Consider the following 21,253-nt stretch of genomic DNA (forward strand, 5'->3'; position numbering starts at 1 on the left):
TCAACATGGTGCTCAGTTACGAGTGGTGTACTGAGTCCTGTTCTGGGTCCTCTTCTATTTGTGATTTTTGTAAATGATTTGGATGTAGGAGTGGAAGGTGGATTAGTAAGTTTGCGGACAATACGAAGGTGGGTCGAGTTGTGGATATTGCGGAGGGCTGTTCTAAGTTACAAAGGGACATTGATAGGATGCAGAGCTGGGCTGAGAAGTGGCAGATGGAGTTTAACCCTGAAAAGTGTGAAGTGATTCATTTTGGAAGGACAAACTTGAAAGCAGAATACAGGATTAACGGAAAGATTCTTGGCAGTGTGGAGGAGCAGAGGGATCTTGGGGTTCATGGCCACAGTTCCCTGAAAGCTGCCACCCAGGTGGATAGAGTTGTTAAGAAGGCGTATGGTGTGTTCGCTTTCATTAAGTTCAAGAGCCGTGAAGTTTTGCGCCAGCTATACAAGACTCTGGTTCAGCCACATCTGGAGTATTGTGTACAGTTCTAGTCACCTCATTACAGGAAAGATGTGGAAGCATTGGAAAAGGTGCAGAGGAGATTTACCAGGATGTTGCCTGGAATGGAGGGAAGGTCTTACGAGGAAAGGTTGAGAGAGCTAGGGCTTTTCTCTTTAGAATGACGAAGAATGAGAGATGACTTGATAGAGGTGTACAAAATGATCAGAGGTACAGATAAAGTGGACAGCCAGAGACTTTTTCCTCGGGTGGAGGTAGCTATTACGAGGAGGCATAGTTTTAAAGTGACTTGAGTTGGATATAGGGGAGACGTCAGAGGTAGGTTTTTTACTCAGAGAGTGGTAGAGGTGTGGAATGCATTGCCGGAGAGGGTAGTGGAGTCAGCATCATTAGGGGCATTTAAGCGGCTATTAGATAGGCATATGGATGATAGTATAAGGTAGGGGTGGAGGGAAGATAGACCTTAGGTTTAGGGTAAAAGTTCGACACAACATCGCAGGCCGAAGGGCCTGTACTGTGCTGTACTGTTCTATGTTCTATTACTCACCCTCACAGTGAAATAAAACTCAATAAAGATAGATTGGAGTGTGACAAAAAATGTAAAAAAGAACTATTTTTAAGATGTATAATAGATTGCAGAAATGATAAATCTTCAGTCTCATAGGTACAATGTCAAGAGTTTAGGATTTTCTATGATTTTGCATTTGTTTCAGGAATGTACTTATAAGTTGGAAAAGATAATTTCTCTGCTTCACATATAATGAGTTAAAAAAACAATAAAAGTAGAGAATTTACAGAAACAGAATTAGAAGAGAAAAACGGAGAGGGAGAACATAAGGACAGCTAGACCAAGGGAGACATTTTAAAAATGTCTGGGAGCAATGCCAGGGCAGGTGTACTGTTTTGAAATGAATTTGGGACTGAAACAGAAAAAGTCTTGCTTTTCAATGAAAGTTTAAAAGCCCACTCTTATCCCACCAGGCACCTGGTAATGAATAGGCAATATTTGGAACAGCCTGAAATAGACCAAATTAATGCCCAAAATAAGCACGAGGTGGCTGTGAAGGAAGACACGATGTTCATATTTAACTACACACTGACAAAACAAAAAAGCCACTTGATACAGATTTTTCAAATAATGTTAAGTCCAAGTAGGAGATTCCATTTGAAAGGATAATTGCAGAATTAGTTAGCAACTGCATGCATAGACTAAAATTTCAACTTGTCATATTTGTCATCTAAATATTAATGACTATATGGAAGCCTCCACAAATTGGTACATAAATTGAAAATAAATATTTTAGGTTGCAACTGGAACAAATCAAAATGCACAGTTTAAATATTGTATAATATTACAAATGTATTTTTTTTTCTATTCACTAAGTCTGATTGGGCCCATAACTTGGTCCAAACCAGAACTGTAATACATAACCTACATAAAGCAGAAATAACCTTCTCATTGAGTTTGTCTACTATTGCTGCTGATGACTAAGCATGGAATCTTATATGGACCTGAACAGCTGGGCCTGAACAGCCTGGTCTATGACAAGATTTCTGGCAGAATCATGCAAGTAATTTGGTGGGACTATCGTGTCATCAGGCACATCTCACTGCCTCTTTTAACTAAATTCCAGGTAATGTGGTAAGATTCTTCCTAGGGATCATTGAATTACCTATTAAAGGGGATTATTGCTTATTTTTGACCTTAGTTCCTCTCCTATCACCTGCCATCAGAAAACGCGACACCATGAATTCTCCATATCGAAGTCAGAATGGGCATCTGGTGACCCCAGCTCACCACTGGCTGTGAAGAGCTTCTTTGTTACTGAGTACGGCATTTCAGGGCAGGATCTGAGGGCACCAGCTGCACATGCCCCTCGTCCATCAGACACTGGTATCCAATACTTACCAAACCCTCAGGAACTTCATGGCACCTCTCTGATCCACTTGAAGGATGTTTAGGATGTATAAACCTGCATTATAGGATGCATAAGTAATTAGCATTAAAACACTGCTACAAGGACACTTTTTGTGCAGGGACAGAGATCCAGCTCATGGATAGGATCAGCCTGCTCAATTGCTTGCTCACTTAGTACCTACCTGCATGCTTGCAGCATCCGTGCCTTGCCTTGCAAAGTAATGTCATGCCTGTTAGAGCGGTGGCGATTCAGCCAGAGCCTAAAAGCTATCAGTTTTGTCGTATTTATGCTCTTCCGCACAGAAACACAAAGCTGCATGTCATGCTTTTCAGTACGGCTCTGTCTGGGGTGGGCACCATTGCTGTACAGCGCACCAAGACATCAACATAACACTTAGAGCAAACGCTAGCTGCCTGCACAGCAAACACACTGCACATTTATTCAACCAAATAGCTGTGTTGGAAAGTGAGAGTGGGCTAGTCTTCAGTCCAGTAAAGGGAGGACGGCTGTCAGTGCATCAGAGGGCTTGTTAATTACAGGAGTGGGTGGTATTGGCAGTGACCACCACAGTGGTCTTCTCAGGTGAGAGTGCCAAGGAACAGGGTGAGAATCACTAAATTACAAGGAGGTGCTCAGGAGGCAGAGAGGACAGTTGGAGGGAAAGTTCAATGTGATGGGTCTCCACATGGGGAGACTGGCAGTAATTTGCTGCCAGAGTAATGTGAGGTAAAAGGGGACAGGGAGGCTATTAGGGCTGATAATCTTGTGACCAGGTAGAACCTGGTGCTGCTGGTCCTGCTGTGACTTGCCACCCACTGGTTGCTAACTGCAACTGGAAAATGCTTGGGACAATGCCCCGGGTGGGGAGGACACAGTCAGTGTCAGTTTTGATGGACACTAGAACATTGGAAGGGACAAACACATGAAGAAGGAATTTGCAAACTCCAGCTACATTTAATTTGCTATCATTTCATCAACTGTTTGCAAGGCATGCAGGGTGATTGTGCTTAGCATTCAAATATTGGTCAATGGTGATTTGCACCAAGCTATTAGTATTTACAAATTGAACCCTGGCATCTCAAAGATGCAAGTGTTAATGGCAATGGCTCAGAAAGAGGAAAATCCCAGCCAAAAGTGACCCATAACTCGTGACACTTCCAAAGGTATTATGACAGACCCTACTGAACAAAATGATGAGGTTCATGCTTGTGTGTCTAGAATGGATAGGTGTTAAAGCTTTTGCTTTTCTTCTTATGTTCCTAACATTAGTCATTTCCCTTCAAGAGCCAGAGACACAGCCACTAGTGAGATGTTGGTTGCTGCAGCTCCCTTGTTAAGAAGGTAAAGGCAGATGCAGAGGAACGAAGGCTGGTAGCAAGTTTAGGAGCAGCAGCAGGCTGTTTTGAAGGTCACGGAGCACACAGCTCAAGCAGAGGTCACAGCCGCAGTGCCCCTCAGAAGGCATGAGATTCACAGGAACACCAGAGATTTTCACTTCTGACTCCATTTCCTTGGGATGACCATGACGCAATGTTGATGCAGGTTCTGTATGTACCGGTACACTGTGCCAGAACTATACTGGATGCTACAGCAGGGCCTGAGGTCTGGAGGTATGGGAGGCAACCTATTCTGATGATTGTGAAGTTGACAGATACTTTGAAATTCTGTTACTGTGCCTTCCCAGGAGCAATGGGTGATCTGTGTGGGATCTCTCAGTCATGAACCAACAAATGCACCAGGATAGTGACCAATTCATTTTGTTTCCCAAAGACAAGATCAGGACTGCTTCCCAAGCAGCAAGATTTAGAAACAAAGCTGAGCTCCCCCAATACACATTGCCATTGATTTTAAATACATGGCATTCAGACCATAAGATATAGGAGCAGAATTAAGCCATTCAGCCCAGTGAGTCTGCTCCACCATTTGATCATGGCTTACATGTTTCTCAACCCCATTCTCCTGCCTTTGCCCCATAACTCTTGATCCCCTTAATAATCAATAACCTATCTATCTCTACCTTACATACAGTCAATGACTTGGCCTCCGTAGCCATCTGCACCAATGAATTTCACAGATTAACTATACTCTGGCTGAAGAAATTCCTCCTCAACTCAATTCTAAAGGATTTTCTCTTCACTCTAGGGCAGTGCATTCAGGTCCTAGTGTCTCATAGACTCATACAGAATGGAAACGGACCCTTTGGTCCAACTAATCCATGCTGACCATGTGCTCAAACTAAACTAATCCCACTTGACTGCATTTGGCCTATATTTCTCCAAACCTTTCCAATGTTTGTACTTTCCCAAATGTCTTTTAAATGTTCTAATTGAACCTGCATCCACCACTTTCTCTGGCATTCAATTCACACACAAAGCACTCTCTGTGTAAAACCATTGCCCCTCATGTCCTTTTTAAAACTTTCTCCTCTTACCTTAAAAATATACCCAATAATTTTGAATTTGCCCACCCTAGAGAAAAGACCCTTGCTATTCATCTTATCTAATCCCCTCATGATTTTATAAACCTTTGTAAGGTCACCCCTCAACCTCCTATGCTCCAGTGAAAAAAGTTCCAGCATAAATTGCCTATTACTCAAACCCTCCATTCCTGGCAACATTCTGGTAAATTCTTTCTGAACCCTCTTCAATTTAGTAATATCCTTCCTGTAATGGAAACATCTCCTCCACATCCACTCCATCCAGGACTCTCAGTATTCTCTGAGTTGCAATGAGACCACCCCCATTCTTCTAAACTCCATGGAGTATATGACAAGCCTTTCATCCTGGGATCATTCTTGCAAACTTCCTCTGGATCCCCTTCAACGCCAGCACATCCTTCCTTAGATATAGCGTCAAAAACTGCTCACAATATTCAAAATGCAGTCTGACCAGAGCCTTATACAGCTTCAGCAGTACATAGAGTCATACAGCACGGAAACAGACCCATTGGTCCAACCAGTCCATACCGATCATGTTCCCAAAATCAAATTAGCCCAACCGGCCTGCGCTTGGGCCAACTCTCTGCAAACCTTTCCTATTCATGAACTTATCCAAATGTCTTTTAAACATTGTAACTGTACCTGCATCCACCACTTTCTCTGGCAGTTCATTCCATACACCAACCACTCTCTGAGCAAAAATGTTGCCCCTCATGTCCTTTTTAAATCTTTCTCCCCTCACCTTAAAAATATGCCCCCTAGTTTTGAACCCCTCCCCTCACCCTAAGGAAAAGACCCTTGTCATTCACCTTATCTATGTACTTCATGACTTTATAAACCTCAACAAGGTCACATCTCAACCTTATCTGCTCTAGTGAAAAAAGTCCCAGTCTTTCCAGTCTATTTTTATATCTCAAACCCTCCATTCCCGGCAAAATCCTAGTAAATCTTTTCTGAACCCTTTTCCATCTTAATAATATCCATCTCTGCTCTCATATTCTAGCCATCTTGAAATCAATGCTAACATTGTATTTGCCTTCCTAACTGCCAACTGAACCTGCATGTTAACCTTAAGAGAATCTTGAACTAGGATTCCCTTTGTGCCTCAGATTTCTGAAGCCTTTTCCCATTTAGAATATAGTCTACATCTCTATTCTTTCCAAGGTGCCTTATCTCACACTTTTCACATTGTATTTCATCTGCCATTTATTTGCCTACTCTCCTAGCTTGTCCAAATTCTTCTGCAGCCTCCCCACTTCCTTAACACCACCTGTCCCTCTACCTAGCTTTGAGTCATTTGCAAACTCAGCAACAAATCCCTCAGTTCCTACATCCAGATCATTAATGTATAATGTGAGTAGTTATGGTCCCAATACTGGCCCCCGTGGAACGCCAGCAGTCTGAAAAAGATTCCTTTATCAAAATTCTCTGCCTTCTGCCAGTGACCCAATCCTCTATCGATGTCAGTACCTTAACACTAACACTGTGGGCTCTTATCTTATTTTGCAATCTCCTGTGCAACACCTTGCCAAAGGCCTTCTAGAAATCCAAATAGATCATATCCACAGGCTGCCCTTTGTCTGACCTGCTCATTACCTTCTCAAAGAATTCTAACTGATTTATTAGGTACAATCTTCCCTTGATGAACCCATGCTGACTCAGCCTTATTTTAACATGCATTTCTAAGTCCTCCACAACCTCATCCTCAATACGACTGATACTTTGCTGAAAAATGTAAGATTCAGCCTTGAGTTACAATTTTACTGCAGAGAAAAAGAATCACAACTATACAAACCACAGAATAAGACAGATTTGTTGGGCCATTCAACCTGTTCCTGTGCTGTAAGTTCCTGCAGTCTATTTAACTATAAAATTAATAAGGAAGACACAAGAAAAAAGCTCACTAACATTACAAATAATGGACTCATTGACAGTGCCATTGCTGAATTCATCAACAGGAAGTGGTTCTGCTTGATTGATGTTCAGATGATCCGTGATGTGCCTACCAGTTGCCACGGCAGCTGACATGACTTCTATATTCTGAAGCACTCTTGTGAATCTGGTGCATTTGAAGGGTCCAAGGCTGGTTACTGAGGACAAAGGCTAGCCACTGTGACCATGACTGCTGACACCATTGCACAACCCCTCAACTGCTTTTACCAGGGCCAAGGTGGTGCAGATGATAGAGCTGCTGAAGATGAGGGTCCACTGCTTGGAACAAGACACAGGTCCACACAGAGTGTGCTGCATCACCCTGGAATGCAGTGCTCTGCATAAGTGGAGTAGGTGACAAAGCGATGTGATAGGCACTGAGGACCTGAGAGAACAGAAGCAGTCTTCCAGGGTGGAGAATGAGGACACTGGGGAGGAGGATGCGCTCCTTGTGCATGTCAGAGATTAGCTGTGTCAGATAATACAAGTCAGACAGTACCTGATTGATACTCAGTTCCAATGGATGAGAGCTGGGTGCAGGAGACCATCGCAAAATGTTAAACATTTGCTGGTCATCGTATCAGCATTTAGTTTGCATTGTGGGGATGAACTGCAGCCTCTATTCACTTTATATGTGTTTGCTTTTGCTGGATTCAAATTAAAGCTCATCTCTGGAATTGTCTGATTACTTGTTTATAAGTGATGTTCTTCTGGTGGGTAACAGAATAGCAGTGACCTAGAGAGGGCATTTAGAAAAGATGTTGTTAAGGACAGGTAAACTGACCTTTGGTTAAACAAAGACTTGGGTTCCAGGAATAAGAAATTTCAGCTCTGACGATAGATTGAAGAAGTTGTGTCTGTACTCCTTTGAGAGGAGAAGGCTGAGAGGAGATTTGATAGAGTTTCAAAATCATAAGCAGCTTGAATAGAGTGGATTGGGAGCAGCTGTTCCAGCTTGTAAAAGGAACAAGAACAAGAAGGCATAGATGTAAAGTGATGTGTAATGAAGAAAGGTTGATGTGAGAAAAAACTTTTTCACACAGCGAGTAGTTAAGGTACTGCCTGGAAAAGGGGTGGAGGCATGTTCATTTGAGGTTTTCAAGAGGGTATTGGATGATTAATTGAATATAAATGGTGTGCAAGGGTATGGGGAAAACACAGGAGATTGGCACTTGATAATGATGTTTGTTTGAAAAGCTGGTGTAGGCTGAATGGCCTCCTTCCATACTGTAACAATTCTGTAATTGTGGCTGACAGGAAGGAACTTTATACGTAAGACTGACAGCCATGTCGGGAGCTGTGTGGCTTTGTGATTGCTATGCCATTACGTTGCCAGTGCGGGGGCAACACCAGGTTGCTAATGTTTGCCCGGTGCACAGCAGCCTTTTAAAGATGCCAGAGACGCCGGTCTTTCAGCTGATATCCAGTGATTGGTGAGTTCCGGGTGTTGAGTTAGGGTTAGAATCCAGCAGGAGGGATGCCACAGCGGCAGAGAAAGTTGTGAATGAGGTGATTTTGGTAACACACAGTTAAAGATCTCACCAGACCTCATGGCGAAAAACTCTCCAAAAACTCGCACGAATGACGTTTTGCCAAACAATGTAATGTTCAGGCCCAAGTTACAACTTTATTGCAGAGAAAAAGAATCACAACTGTATACACTACAGATCAAGACAAATTTGTTGGGCCATTCAACCTGTTCCCATCCTGTAAATTCATGTAATCTATTTAACTACAAAATTAATTAGGAAAACATGAATTACACACTCACTAACATTACAAGGCTTTATCACAAAAGGTTCATGTGGCACGGAATTGTTCTTAAAAGTCTATAATTTGAACACATAGGCCGGGGGTTTCCTCCAAGCTGTGCCATTCCACTGGTACAACCTCACCAGAAAAGCAGCATAAACAGGGTTTCTGCCAAACTTCCTACACGGTTATGGAAATGGAATGAGAGCAGCTTTGAGGGAATTACCAACCATAATTTTCCCCTACTTAAATGATTGTAGTTTTTACTGAGAAAGATGATTGATGATTATATCAGTTCAAGAATATTATTTACATTTTTACACAAACAAAAGGAAGATTTTCCAAAGCTCTTTTCAGTAAACAAAATACTTATAAAATGTGGTTAATGGTGCAATGAAGGAAATAATGCAATCAATTTGCACACAGCAAATTGTGGAAACAGCAATATGGTAACAAGCAGATAATCTGTTTTAATGATTTGAATGAGGTATAAATATTAGTTAGCCACCAGAAAGAATTCCCTTGCTCTTTACAAACAGTGCCACAAACTCTTTTACAGGGGTTTTACTTAAAGTCTCATCTGGAATATGACAAATCTGTGGTGTTCTTTCAATTTTGCTCTCAAATTGCAGCCTACATTATGTGCTGAAAGTGCTAGAGTCAGACTTGAACCATCAACAACCTTCAGAGGGATACCTACCTGCTTTACACCTGGTTCTGCCACAGTGGATATTCAGTGGGGGTGACCAGATGGCGATAAAGAAACATGTCCTATTTTCCAACAAAAACTAAGTGTACAGTGCAGGGCTGTCCATATTGCTGGTATGTGATATCCCACCCTTAGGAACAAGAATTGGTCATTTAGCCCTTCAAGCTCAAGTCATCATTCAATGATGATTTGTGACCATCTTCTCATATTCAATTTTGCCTAATATTCCTTCAAATCTACAAAGACCAAAAATCTATCAACATCAGTTTTAAATTTAATATTTATCTAACATTTGTTACTTGTGGAAGAGACTTCCAAACTTTAACCTTTTTTTTGTGTAAAGGTCTTTCCAAAATTGACTCCTGAAAGGTCTGGCTGGCTCTAATGTTTAGATTGTGATCCGTAGTTCGAGACTCCCACCAGAAGTAATATCTCTCACTTACTCTTACATTATTTTTGTTTTGAAACTTTGATCAAATCACCCCTTAAACTTCTAAATTCCGAGGAATACAACCCCGTTTGTGCATTGCTCCAACTTATTTAACACTTGCAGTACAGGCATCTTAGAAATCTATGCTGCACTGCCTTCAAGGCTGATATCTCCTGTTTAAGGTATGCTTGCCCGGACTGACGGACTGCTAACAACCAACTGACATTCACTACACCCATCTACTCTAATATGTAGTAGTAGGAAATCCTGCCTCCTAGTGCATGCATAGTAAATACAGTTTAGATACATGTTTTCACAGTAGGAAGAATACTTAACCACGTCGAAACAATTGCATGCAAGAGTTAATTGATCTCCAGTATTACGCTTAACCTTGCTTTAAATAATGACAACTTCCCATGTGTTGGCACTGTTCAAGGTTCTCACCGTTGTTAACCCAACCATTTACAGATAAATTCTTTTAAAGTACTCCACAAGATCTGCCACCAACAATAAAAAGTTTCAAAAATTATCGTTTCCTTCTCGCCACATCATTTTGTTTTTACTGTACTTTTTTTTTGCAATACTTTTTAGATTATGCCAGTGAATTCGTGGCGGGTCCAGTTGAAGTTCTCGGTGCATCATTGGCGGGCTTTTTGTTTCAATTGTCTGCAACACCATATGCTGCTGACGGCAGCTCAATTTCAAGGTGTTACTACGGCCTGGGGAGGAATACCCGGCTGTCTTGTTTTTGTTTTGATTTTGCTTTGCCTTCTGGTTTATCCCCGAAATTCCGACCAGAAACAGTGTTCGGAATGTTACACACCAGGAATTGTAATGAATGATTTAAAACATGAGTGCAATTACTTAATGAGTAATAATATGGTGTGAAGAGGAAAACAAAATGAGATGACTCGGCTGTTCCTTTTCATTAAAACTGGTCCTTGATGCATTTCCACTTTGACTGGACCTGTTGGCACTGACTCTAAGTGCGCTGGCCCCGGCTGCATTCGTTCTGATTGCACGGTCACTTTAAACTGGTATTGGCTGCACTGGCCCTGGACTAGAAAGAGCCAGCAGCCGCTCGATTCCGGGAGCAGCCTCGCTGGCGGCCAGCCCATTGGCTGCCAATGATGTCATGCAAACGACAACGTCGGCCGCGGCCCGGCCAATGACGGTGCGGTACCCGCCCTCTGCCGACGGCAATTGGCCGAAACGCCGGGGAGCGGGGTGAGAGGCGGGTCGAACCTTGGGAATCGGGGACTTCCATTGGCCGAAAATTCTGTCCATCGGCGAGACGGCCCCGCCCCCGTCAGGTGAAGGCGAATCGCGTTGTTATAAGAAAAAGTGTAGCTGAATTAAAGCGGCAGTGGCGGGGGACCTAGCTCAATGAGTTTAGAGAGAGAAAAAAAACACAAATGTTGGGAAGTTTCTCTGGGAATAGATCAATAACGAGTAGACAGTAAATCCCAGGAGAACGGGAGGAGCTGCACTTTGTGATGTGAGTACATTTTTCTCAATGGCCTCTTGCAGCGGAGTGAAGCCCCAGCTCCGCACAAAGTTGTGGCTCAACTTGGACTTTAAATTGCAAGCACCTCGCCCAGAGAATAAGCGGGCAGTTTGTTGATTACTTAAAAAAAAGTCGGTCCACCAGGTTGCCCAATGAAGGCGCCCGTGCCTCGAGTTTATTTTTAGTTGCGATCCCCTTCTATTTGCGGCAGAAATAACCAATGCGTGCCTCTGAATTTATTGCTCTCCCCTCCCCTCCCTCTGCTCTGATGCTGACAGTACATTTGATCCCGTTTCAGTCCATTTCCTCCACGGATCGCCAGCAGGGCTCATCAACATCATCCTGATGCCTCCATCCCCTCTAGACGAACGGATTGTTGGGGTGGTGGCATTGCCGAGGCCGGTCAGACCGCAGGAACTCCATCTCCGTTTGGATCACACCTACGTGGCTTCTTCTTCTCTTCCTCCTCCTCCTGCTCTTCCTCCTTCTCGTCCCGGAGCAGCGGCGACTCCGGCAGCTGGCCATCCGAAAGCTCAGAGCCTGGCGGCGGCGGCGGCAGCGGCTCCGCTCCCGTCCCGAAGCGGCAACTTTCCGTATATGCCATCATCTAACGGTTCGGTGCGCTCCCTGTCCTGCGGATGCAGCGGCGCTAGTTGCTGCACGGTGAGCACCTACCCTCCCAACAAGGGCGACCCGAGCCCGGGCTCGGTGGCGGGGGGCAGCCACCTTCTACCAGCCCCGGCTGCTGCTTCTGCTGCCTCCTCTTCCTCCGCCGCCGCCGCCGCCTCCAAACTCGGCTGCCCTTCCTGCGCTGGCAGCCCGATGGTGAGCGGCAATGAGAACGGCGGCTCTGCTGCAAGCCCCCCGGCTCCCGGAGTCGGAGGAACCCCGTCCCCTCCGGCCGCTGCGGCCGTCCGCACCATCCCCCCAGCCGAGCTGGCCAAGAAACTGACCAAAGGCAGCGGCACCAAGGGGCCCCCGTCTCAGAGCCAGGGACCGGTCATCATCGACTGTCGCCCCTTCATGGAATACAACAAGAGCCACATCCAGGGAGCCGTCCACATCAACTGCTCGGACAAGATCAGCAGGAGGAGGCTGCAACAGGGCAAGATCACCGTCCTGGATCTCATCTCCTGCAGGGAAGGCAAGGACTCCTATAAAAGGATATTCTCCAAGGAGATAGTAGTTTATGATGAGAACACTATTGAGCCCAACCGGGTGCTGCCCTCTCAGCCACTTCATATAGTGCTGGAGTCGTTGAAACGAGAAGGCAAGGATCCGCTGGTTTTAAAAGGTAGACCTTTGGAATTTTTTTTTTCAAAAAAAATAAGAAACTTTTAACGATCGGATGTTTCCAGAGTTTAGGGTAGTGTATAATACAGCTATAGATATATTCGTTGCCTTAACAGTCTGCTCATAAAGCAAAAGTCGCCCGGAGTTGGTAGTAATTTGTAAACGACACAGCCTGCGGAACTAAATCAGTTCGTTTCAAGGCTCGATCAATTTTAGGCATTTTAGTTACATAGCCTGAACGTGAAGTGCGTAAAGCGATTGACTTTGAAGTGAAGACGGTGACTTGTGTTATTTTTGAATTCTGCTTATTGAATGAAAATGTCTGTTTTGAAATGTCACATTGCAGGAGCGCAGGGCAACATCCTGAAAACGAATACAGTATGTGTAGCACGTCACCCCGGCTACTGTGCATGACTGCTTTACTAGCACAGAAATTGAGGGGGAAAGAGACCATTAATGATGATTCATGCATGGTCTGCAAATATGAACAACTTCTGAAAGGTCCTGATTACATGACAAACATGATCTCCAATGCAGCATAATTAGAGACATTGACTTAATGATATTGACCTTGTTTCGTTCGAATGCAATGCAGTATATGCATTTTTCAATTTCGTTGCAGTAGATGCATCACGTAAGGAGTGAGCTGTATAGATGACATTTACAGTAGCCAAGGCAAAACAGTTTAACAGCTGCAGCATTGACCTTCCCTACAAATTGGTGTGGGTTTGAGTCCTAAAGCAGTTTGTCACTCAAAGCTGCCTGCAACAGTTGGGATTAAATTCTGCCAGTCTTAGCCAGGCTGCTAGGTGGAGCACGTTTGCTTGTAGTGTTTGTTTCAAGGACGATGAAAAAGTGATAATATGCCTGTCTGGTCTCACTACAGCATGCTTCCTCCTGTTGGTTAGCTGCAGAGCATGATCTGAAAAATCTGAGTGACCTTCAATGTCAAGAGAGGGGCCCATGTTGGAAAACATGCAAAGGTGGTAGGACAAGAGCAACGAAATTATAAGCTACATGATGGAAAAGTAGTACAATATTTATTGTAGCAGTAACATCGTGAGCAACAGGGAATACTTTGTAAATGATAAAAGACCTGCTCAAATGCAAACATAATTGGTCACAGGAAATCCAAAAGTCATTGGTTTGGTAATAAGAGAGATAGGTGTGGCCTATTCTGAAGATTCTGCTTTTGGAAACACACAAAAGTTATGCAAAGGTAACAGAAATGATTTACTAAAATGATGCCTGAGAATAGAGTTTTAATTACAAGAAGAGAAGGGGCCACAAATAGTGCTGGAGAAACTCAGCAGGTCTGGCAGCATCTGTAGAGAGGGAGAGAGAAAAAGAGAGTTCAAGGTTTTTGAGAAGATTTGTGGCTTGGTTTGTTGATGCGGTTGTTGACTTGCTCGGTAAATGTTTTAAGTCCGGTGACCCTTCATCAGAACTGAAAATAGCTGGGGAATGATTGTATTTATGCTGGTGACGGGTGGAAGAATAGAATATGTAGAGATGGTGCCCAGAGAGAGAGAGAGAGAGAGGGGGGGGGATGGAGTGGGGTGGGGGGAGAAAAGAAAGGGATTGGCAAAGAAAGAGATTGCTGAGGATAAGCTGAGAGTGAGATAATTGTTAGGAAGGTGCCAATGAAAAATGTAAGTGGTTGAAAATGGGTTGGCTGTTTTCAGAAAAGCCCATACCCAACAGGACCTGGAGGATTTGGGGAAGGTAATGAAAATGGAGGATTGTGTTCGTTTTCTGAAATTGTTATACTCAATGTTTGAGTCCTGAAGGCTGTATTGTACCTAGGTGGAAGATAATGTTTTCTTTCCCTGGCTTGCAATGAACCTCACTGGAGCACTGCAGCAGACCTGAGACAGGAATGTTCACCTGGGAACACAGTGTGTTGAAGTGGTGGACAACTCAGCGCCATATTTATGCACAGAGTGTAATCTCTGCTCACAATAGAATCCCCTTTACATTAGAGAGCTGAATTGCAGACTATGTGACTGCTTTGTGGAACACCTATCCATAAAAATGACCCTGATTTTCAGTTGCTTGCCACTTCAACACGCCACTGTATTCTCAGGCCAACATTTCTGTCTCAAGCCTACTGCAGTGTACCAGTGAGGCTCAATGCAAGCCAGAAGAATAGCATCTCATCTTGCACCCAAAGTGAGGTACATTTACAGCCTCAGGACTTAATATTAAGTTTAACAATTTCAGAACATGAATACACTCTCTTCCTCGTTCATTATCTTCCCTTAATCCCATAGATGTTTGTGTAAGGGCTGCTCAGAGCAAAGCCAACTCACTTTTTTGTTTTATTTTTGGACACTATTTATTTGTGGGGCTACACGTGTGCAAAACCAAAACAAGCATAGTTTTAAACTTTTTTTTAATCAACCTGTTCAGGTATCTTTTAACATCTCTGGGACAGGTGGGACTTGAATGCAGATCTCCTGGCCTAGAAGTAGAGACACTACCACTGTACCACAAGATCCTGAGCACAGGTTTAAGTTTGATCTGTTTACAGAGGATTCAAAGATACTTTTCTAACCAACATGTTCAGTGATGTTATTACATACCTTTTGAAGCAGGTTCAACTTGAATCCAGGCCTCTTTGCTCTGAATTAGAGACACTATCATTGTACCAACCCATTCTCAACCAGTCACACTTATCATTAGCACCCTCCAAGCAATTATCTCTCTCTAGGCTTATCAACAAACTCTTTGTTTGCCTGTGATCTCTTTCTCCTGCTGTCTTTCTACGTATCCTATTCCCAACCCCCCCCCATCAATCAGCATAAATGTCACCCTTCCCCAGCTGTTTTCAGTCCTGATGAAGGTTCACTGGACTTGAACTGTTAACTTTGAATCATAGAATCCCTACAGTGTGGGGACAGGCCATTCAGCCCAACAGGAATACACTAACTCTCTGACTCGCACCCCTACCCTATCCCTGCAATTCCATGGCTAACCCACACATCTTTGGACTGTGGGAGGAAACCTGAAAACCCAAAGCGGGGGTCTGCACAGGGAGATTGTGTAAACTCCACACAGACGTTTGCCTGAGGTTGGAATTGAACCCAGGTCCCTGGTGCTGTGAGGCAGCAGTGCTAACCACTGAGCCACCATGCTGCTTCTTTCTCTGCTTCTCTCTCTATGGATGCTACCAGACCTACTGAGTTTTTCCAACACTTTCTACTTGTCTTTCAAATAACGAACATTCACAGTTCTTTTTCTTTTATTTCAGAGAAATGCGGGATGGGAGGGGAATGATTTTTATTAGAAGGCTCTTTTTGTTGTGTATTTTAAGCAACTCTGCTGCTCAAACGGTACAAGGCAGTGTAATCCTTAAAGACAAGACTTACACAACACAAATCAAGTGAAAATGGTATCAAATGCAGCAAAATGCTTATATGAAAAGAACTTGTAAAGGATACCAAATCTATTCGTAAAATTGTGTTTTTATAAATCTGTTAATGTAAAATAAAAGAACAATAAGTGTGAAATAGGGTTTCTTTGAAGCAAAGATGAAACTGTGTATGATGAAGAATCAAGAATGGTAGGCTTATTCAATTAGTATTGTGATCCTCTTTCCATAGTGAAAATACCAGCAGTACAATGTACCTTAAGTCAGGGACCAGAGCTCAGTTTGTCTAATAGGTTTGAAAAATGGCAATGGAGAAAATAGTGAGACTGAAGGTAGACAAATCCCGCGGAGTTGATGGGTTCCACTTCAGGACGTTAAAGGAAACTGGTCTGAATTTCAGATCCAGAAGACGTTTTTCATAAATCTTTGTAGATTTCAGAATTGTATTTGGAAAATATCACTCCATTAGAAAAGAGAGTTGGAGAAAACGGATAACTTCAGATCCATCAGTTTAATATGATTTTCGGGTGTTATTGGAACCTGTGATGACAGGCAGAGTGACTGAACATCTGAATGATTCTCAGTAGATCAGAGTGAAATTGAATGTGTGATGGCTAAACCATGTCTAGTTAATCTAACTTTTGCTTTGAGGAGGTTGCCAACATGGTAGATAAACAATGGAGTCTCCATCTGGTATCAAAATGGGCATTCAAGACTCTCTTTAACAAGAATACATGAGAGATTAGCAACGTCAGGGCCATGTGGAATTGAACACCATGTGACGTGATTGGATAATTATTTGGGAGGTAGGTGCCAGGTTATGCGGGTTGCGGGATGGGTGTTGGTGGGGAGTGTGGGGAGGTGAGAAAGAAGCAGTTCTTCTAATTGGAGGCATGTGACTGGTGATGGTCCCCAGATTTTTTTTTAAATAGAATAAAGGATTAGAACACTAGAAATGGAAGGAATTTAATAAATTGTGATTGAAGCAGGGAGTTATGAAGGAACGTAAAGAAGCAAATGGGTAAAATAATAGCAAATTAGGTTTAACGTGCCCGAGTGTAGGGGTATGGACCTAAACAAAAACTTTTTTTTACAAACTTATAAACATAAAGGAATAAAAAATATTAAGCATTCAAGTATACAAATCATTTAAAACTGACAAAGGGATAGAAAGAACATTCAAAATGGTGATGGAATATTGACCTCATTTGAAAGAGAGCTGAGATGTATAGGAAATACATTTTTAAAAATGTGCTTCAGTTGTATAGTGCCATAGATCTCATCTGGTGTACTGTGTGTTCAGCTTTCGGCTAAAATTTCAGCAAAGATATGTATTGACCATGATGGAGGTGCATTGGAACCTTTCCAGAATGATACTAAAGCTTCAAGAGTTAAGTTAAGGCATAGCATGGTGTCTCAGGGGTTAGCACTGCTGCCCCACAGTGCCAGGGACCCAGGTCCAATTCCACTCTCGAGCGAATGTCTGTGGAATTTACACATTCTCCCTGTGTCTGCATGGATTTCCTCCGGGTGTTCAGATTTCCTCCCACAATCCAAACGTGTGCAGGTTAGGTGGATTGGTTATGGGGAGAGTGGGGTAACAGGATATAGCTCTGGGTGGGATGCTTTTCGGACCATTGATGCGGACTCTGGGTCGAATGTCTTCTTTCTGCATTGTAGGGCTTCAATGATTCTATGAAGTTAAGCTAATGGTAAAATGGTTATATCCCCTTGAGTATCAATGTTGAGGGGTGAAGTGATTTTATTTGAAGTTAAAGCTAAATTACTACACTTGATTGAATAATCAACACTCAATGGATGTTGTCTTAAAATTATGGCATTTGGAGGAATCGGGGTGCACCCTTAATAATGGGTAGTAGAAATCTGCTGTTTTCTTTCCACTTAAAGGTTGCTGGAATAGTTGGAGCTTCAATGAAGTGTTAATTTTGGTTTTTGTTAGGCAGTGTTATTAAGGGATATGGAACTGTGGGAAACACAGATCGATCATGATGTGACTAGAATAACTTCTGTTCCTGAGTCATCTGGTGACAATCTGAACCATGAACATTTTTGCCTCTTTTTCTGGCTGGGAACCTTAACCTAGGATCGTTAAGTCAGCAGATGAAAATCATATATACAGCACCATGCAGGATTCCCATTTTAAGTCATTCATTTTACACATCTTTCTCATGCTTGCCTAGATTTCGATTAAAACCAATTGTCTGAGTCACTTCCTATCACTGAGTGGAAGAAGTTCACATTATTTGACTGATTTGTATTGTTTCTTGGATTTATTGGTCACAATCTCTTATTTATGATTGTACTTTTGGACTTGCTCACAAGTGAAAATGCTCTGTGTGACATCTCTGGCAAAGCCTTTCATAATTTCAAAACCCTCTGGACCATTCAGTGGTTCCTCACAGATTCTTCTTTCTGCAGTCTGCCCCAGTGATACTTTTATACACAAGCATAATGACTGAACAGGTACCCATGGATTTGCTGGAACACTTGTCCTTTGTCTGATTATTGTTAGCATAGCCTACAAATAGATGTATTTTTGTCATTAGTGTAAACACAAGATCACAAGTGGTAAACTAATTTTGAAGAAATTGAAAACTTGCCAGTTCGGAGGAGTATATTTTCATGGTTCATGCTATATAGGGAAAAGACAGATGGGGTAAGTCAATTTTTTAAAGTGCTAGTGAACTACAGAATTCGACAGCATTAGGATAAATATACAACTTTGTTTAAATTGATACATTGGGGATAATGCTGGTGCTGTGATTCAGTATGGCATTTTCGTAAGCCTTGCTCTTCAAATGATCAGTGTGTATTTATAATCTAAATGACTGCCAAGTATCCAATCTCTGTCTGTTTGTAAACACTGTTGCTTGGTGATGGCCCATCTAAGTCTAGAGGCTGGGGACTGGATGCTGTCCACTCCAAGTTTGGTATTGCCTGTTAGGGCTATTACTGTTGCAGAGGTATCTGGATATAAATTGATCAAGAGGTCACAGTTGTCTGAGGGATTAAATTACTGTTTAAACTAATTGTTCAGGAAGAGAGGGTAGTGAAGGAAGGGTGCTTATACCAATTCTGATTGGGCAAAGTTCTTTAACTGGAAATAAACACTGTAGATCACTGAGGAGGGAAAAAGGCTGAGTTTCACCAAATTTGCGTACAGCCTACTGAGTCAGGAAGGCTTCCTGACAGTTTGCTTGTATCAGGACTTTAGAAAGGATTTGCTTGTATCTGATTCGTGAATGCATTTGACTTTTTTTTGTAGGTCACTCCTGATGATTGATTACGGAAAATGTTGAAATTATGGAATTAAGCAATGCTGTAACAAAATGTCCAGTGCCTTCTGACATGTTTTATTGAATGCAAATTAAGACTGTAATGGAGCTAAACTCTATTCTTCAGTTCAGTTCTCCCCTTTGGTCTGATATCTGTGTAATTTACTTTTAAATACTGTTGTAATGAGCAGAAAAACATGGTTTCTTTTATGTGCAGATCAGTAAAACAGTTTCCTTAGGCAATCTTTTATTCATGTCACAATTAAGCAATTGTACTTCTTTTCTTTTCAATAAATATAACCTTGTTAAAACTTTAAGAAATATATAGATTGTTGGTTTGAATGCAAAAATGGCTAACATGATACAGAACAATTGGAGATAACGGGAAATTAACTTGGTACCTTTTGGGACTATTTGTACTTGAATGTTGCATTTTTTAGTCTCTGGCACCTGTAGTGCCAATTATGAAATGGTTTTTGGACACATTGTTACACCCAGTGATTCCCTTGAACCATCAAAATTCCAATTTAATATTAATTAAATGATTTCCATTGAGCATTATATAATCACTACAATTTGCTGTTATAGATATAAATATCAACATTTCTGTAAATGCTGCTGATATTTTTAAAGACACCAATCTGCACTGAAAGTTTGAAGTTGTAGCTTTAAATTTATTTGCATCACTGCACTTTTTGAAGCGTCTGTCCATTTTGACTGTCACAGTTCCTGCTACAACCCTTTGGACTCCAAGTGTACACATTAAGCTTTTTTTTTCAAATTTTATCTTCATAAGCTTGCAACAAATCAGCAAAGTGTACTAATCAGCAGGCAATGATAAGAATGACAAATAACCATCAAAAATGGTTCTTCAACAACCAGTTAAAAAAGAGAGAGGCTGAAGGAACCCGGTGAATGTTAATAAAATATTGACTTTATTTTTGCTGCCAACTGGGTTTTTCATTAAACTGAGTACTTTCTGCAGGAAATTTTTGGCTTGGAAAAAATAGACAAAAGTGCAATATTTACAGAAAATGATTGAAACTACCTATACAACAGAACAATTTTTTGTTTTCAGGAGGCCAATGCCTATTTGGAAAAGCCTGAGTTTGGACTTCTTACAGTTTCTCAGGCATGCCCAGGAAACTTCATTCCATCAAACAATAATACAGTGGAGCAAAAGTAGACCAATCAGCCCATCAAGTCTGCTGCACCAGTCAGTGAGATCATTGGCTGATCTGATTATTGTCAACTCCACTTCTGTGCATCCTTCCCCTGTAATCCTTGACTCTCTTGCTGATTCAATGTCTCATCTATCTCAGCTGTGAATATACTTCAGCCTCTGCAGCAATATGTTGGTACTCATTCCACAGATTCATTGACACTTGAGAGAAGAAATTCCTCCAGACCACTGTCTTAAATATGCTGAGATTATGCCTCTGATCCTAGACTTTCTGACAAGGGGAAGCGACCTTTCTATATCTATTCTGTCATGCTCCTTAATCAGTTCTAATGAAGGGTCACTGAACTCACAACTCTCTACAGATCCTGTAAGACTGCTGCTTTTCTCCAGTAATTTATATATGTTTCAGATTTGCAGCATCTGCACTTCCTTGTTTTTATTTATATTAGTTTTGCCCCATAAATCCTGTATGCTTCAATTATCATCCTTCTCAACTCCAATGTGTACGCGCCCTTCTCTGCATTGCCCCCAGTGCCTCCAGTTTCTTCCGATAAGGGGATTAAATTGTTTGCAATATTCCAGCTCTGGTCTGATTTAATGCCTTCATTTAAGCAAGACTTCTGTATTTCTACTTTGCATTTCCTTTGTACTTATTTCAAACATTACATTTGCCTTTCCTATTACCGGCTGAACTTATTGCTAGCATTTTGTGATTTATGCATGAGGACTGCTCCTCTGCTGGAGCTTTCTGCAGTCATTCTTCATTTTAAATAATATTCAGCACCTCTTCTTCCTGCCCGAGTGCTTAACCTCATTTTTTCCCACGTTATATCCTACCTGGCACGTTTTTGCTCATTTGCTTAACCTGTCTATATCCCTGTACAGACTGTGTCCTCCTCGCCACTTGCCTTCCTACTAAGTTCAGTAAACTGCAAGTCCAAGTATATAGTGTCAATTTTA

The 21,253-nt window shown here is 42.1% G+C and overlaps 1 protein-coding gene across 1 annotated transcript in view; it reads left to right on the top strand.

Moving 5' to 3' along the window:
* Positions 1–10,975: 10,975 nt before the first annotated feature.
* dusp10 (dual specificity phosphatase 10) overlaps positions 10,976–21,253 on the top strand; it is a 35,487-nt gene continuing 25,209 nt past the window's right edge. The window contains exons 1-2 of the mRNA XM_020531795.2: positions 10,976–11,139; positions 11,447–12,442. Of these exons, the coding sequence (XP_020387384.1) occupies positions 11,494–12,442 (949 nt within the window). The 5' untranslated portion in view covers positions 10,976–11,139; positions 11,447–11,493. The remainder of the gene's footprint in view (positions 11,140–11,446; positions 12,443–21,253) is intronic.

The sequence above is a fragment of the Rhincodon typus genome, chromosome 9 (assembly GCF_021869965.1).
Source record: "Rhincodon typus isolate 14 chromosome 9, sRhiTyp1.1, whole genome shotgun sequence".
Lineage (NCBI taxonomy): Eukaryota > Metazoa > Chordata > Chondrichthyes > Orectolobiformes > Rhincodontidae > Rhincodon > Rhincodon typus.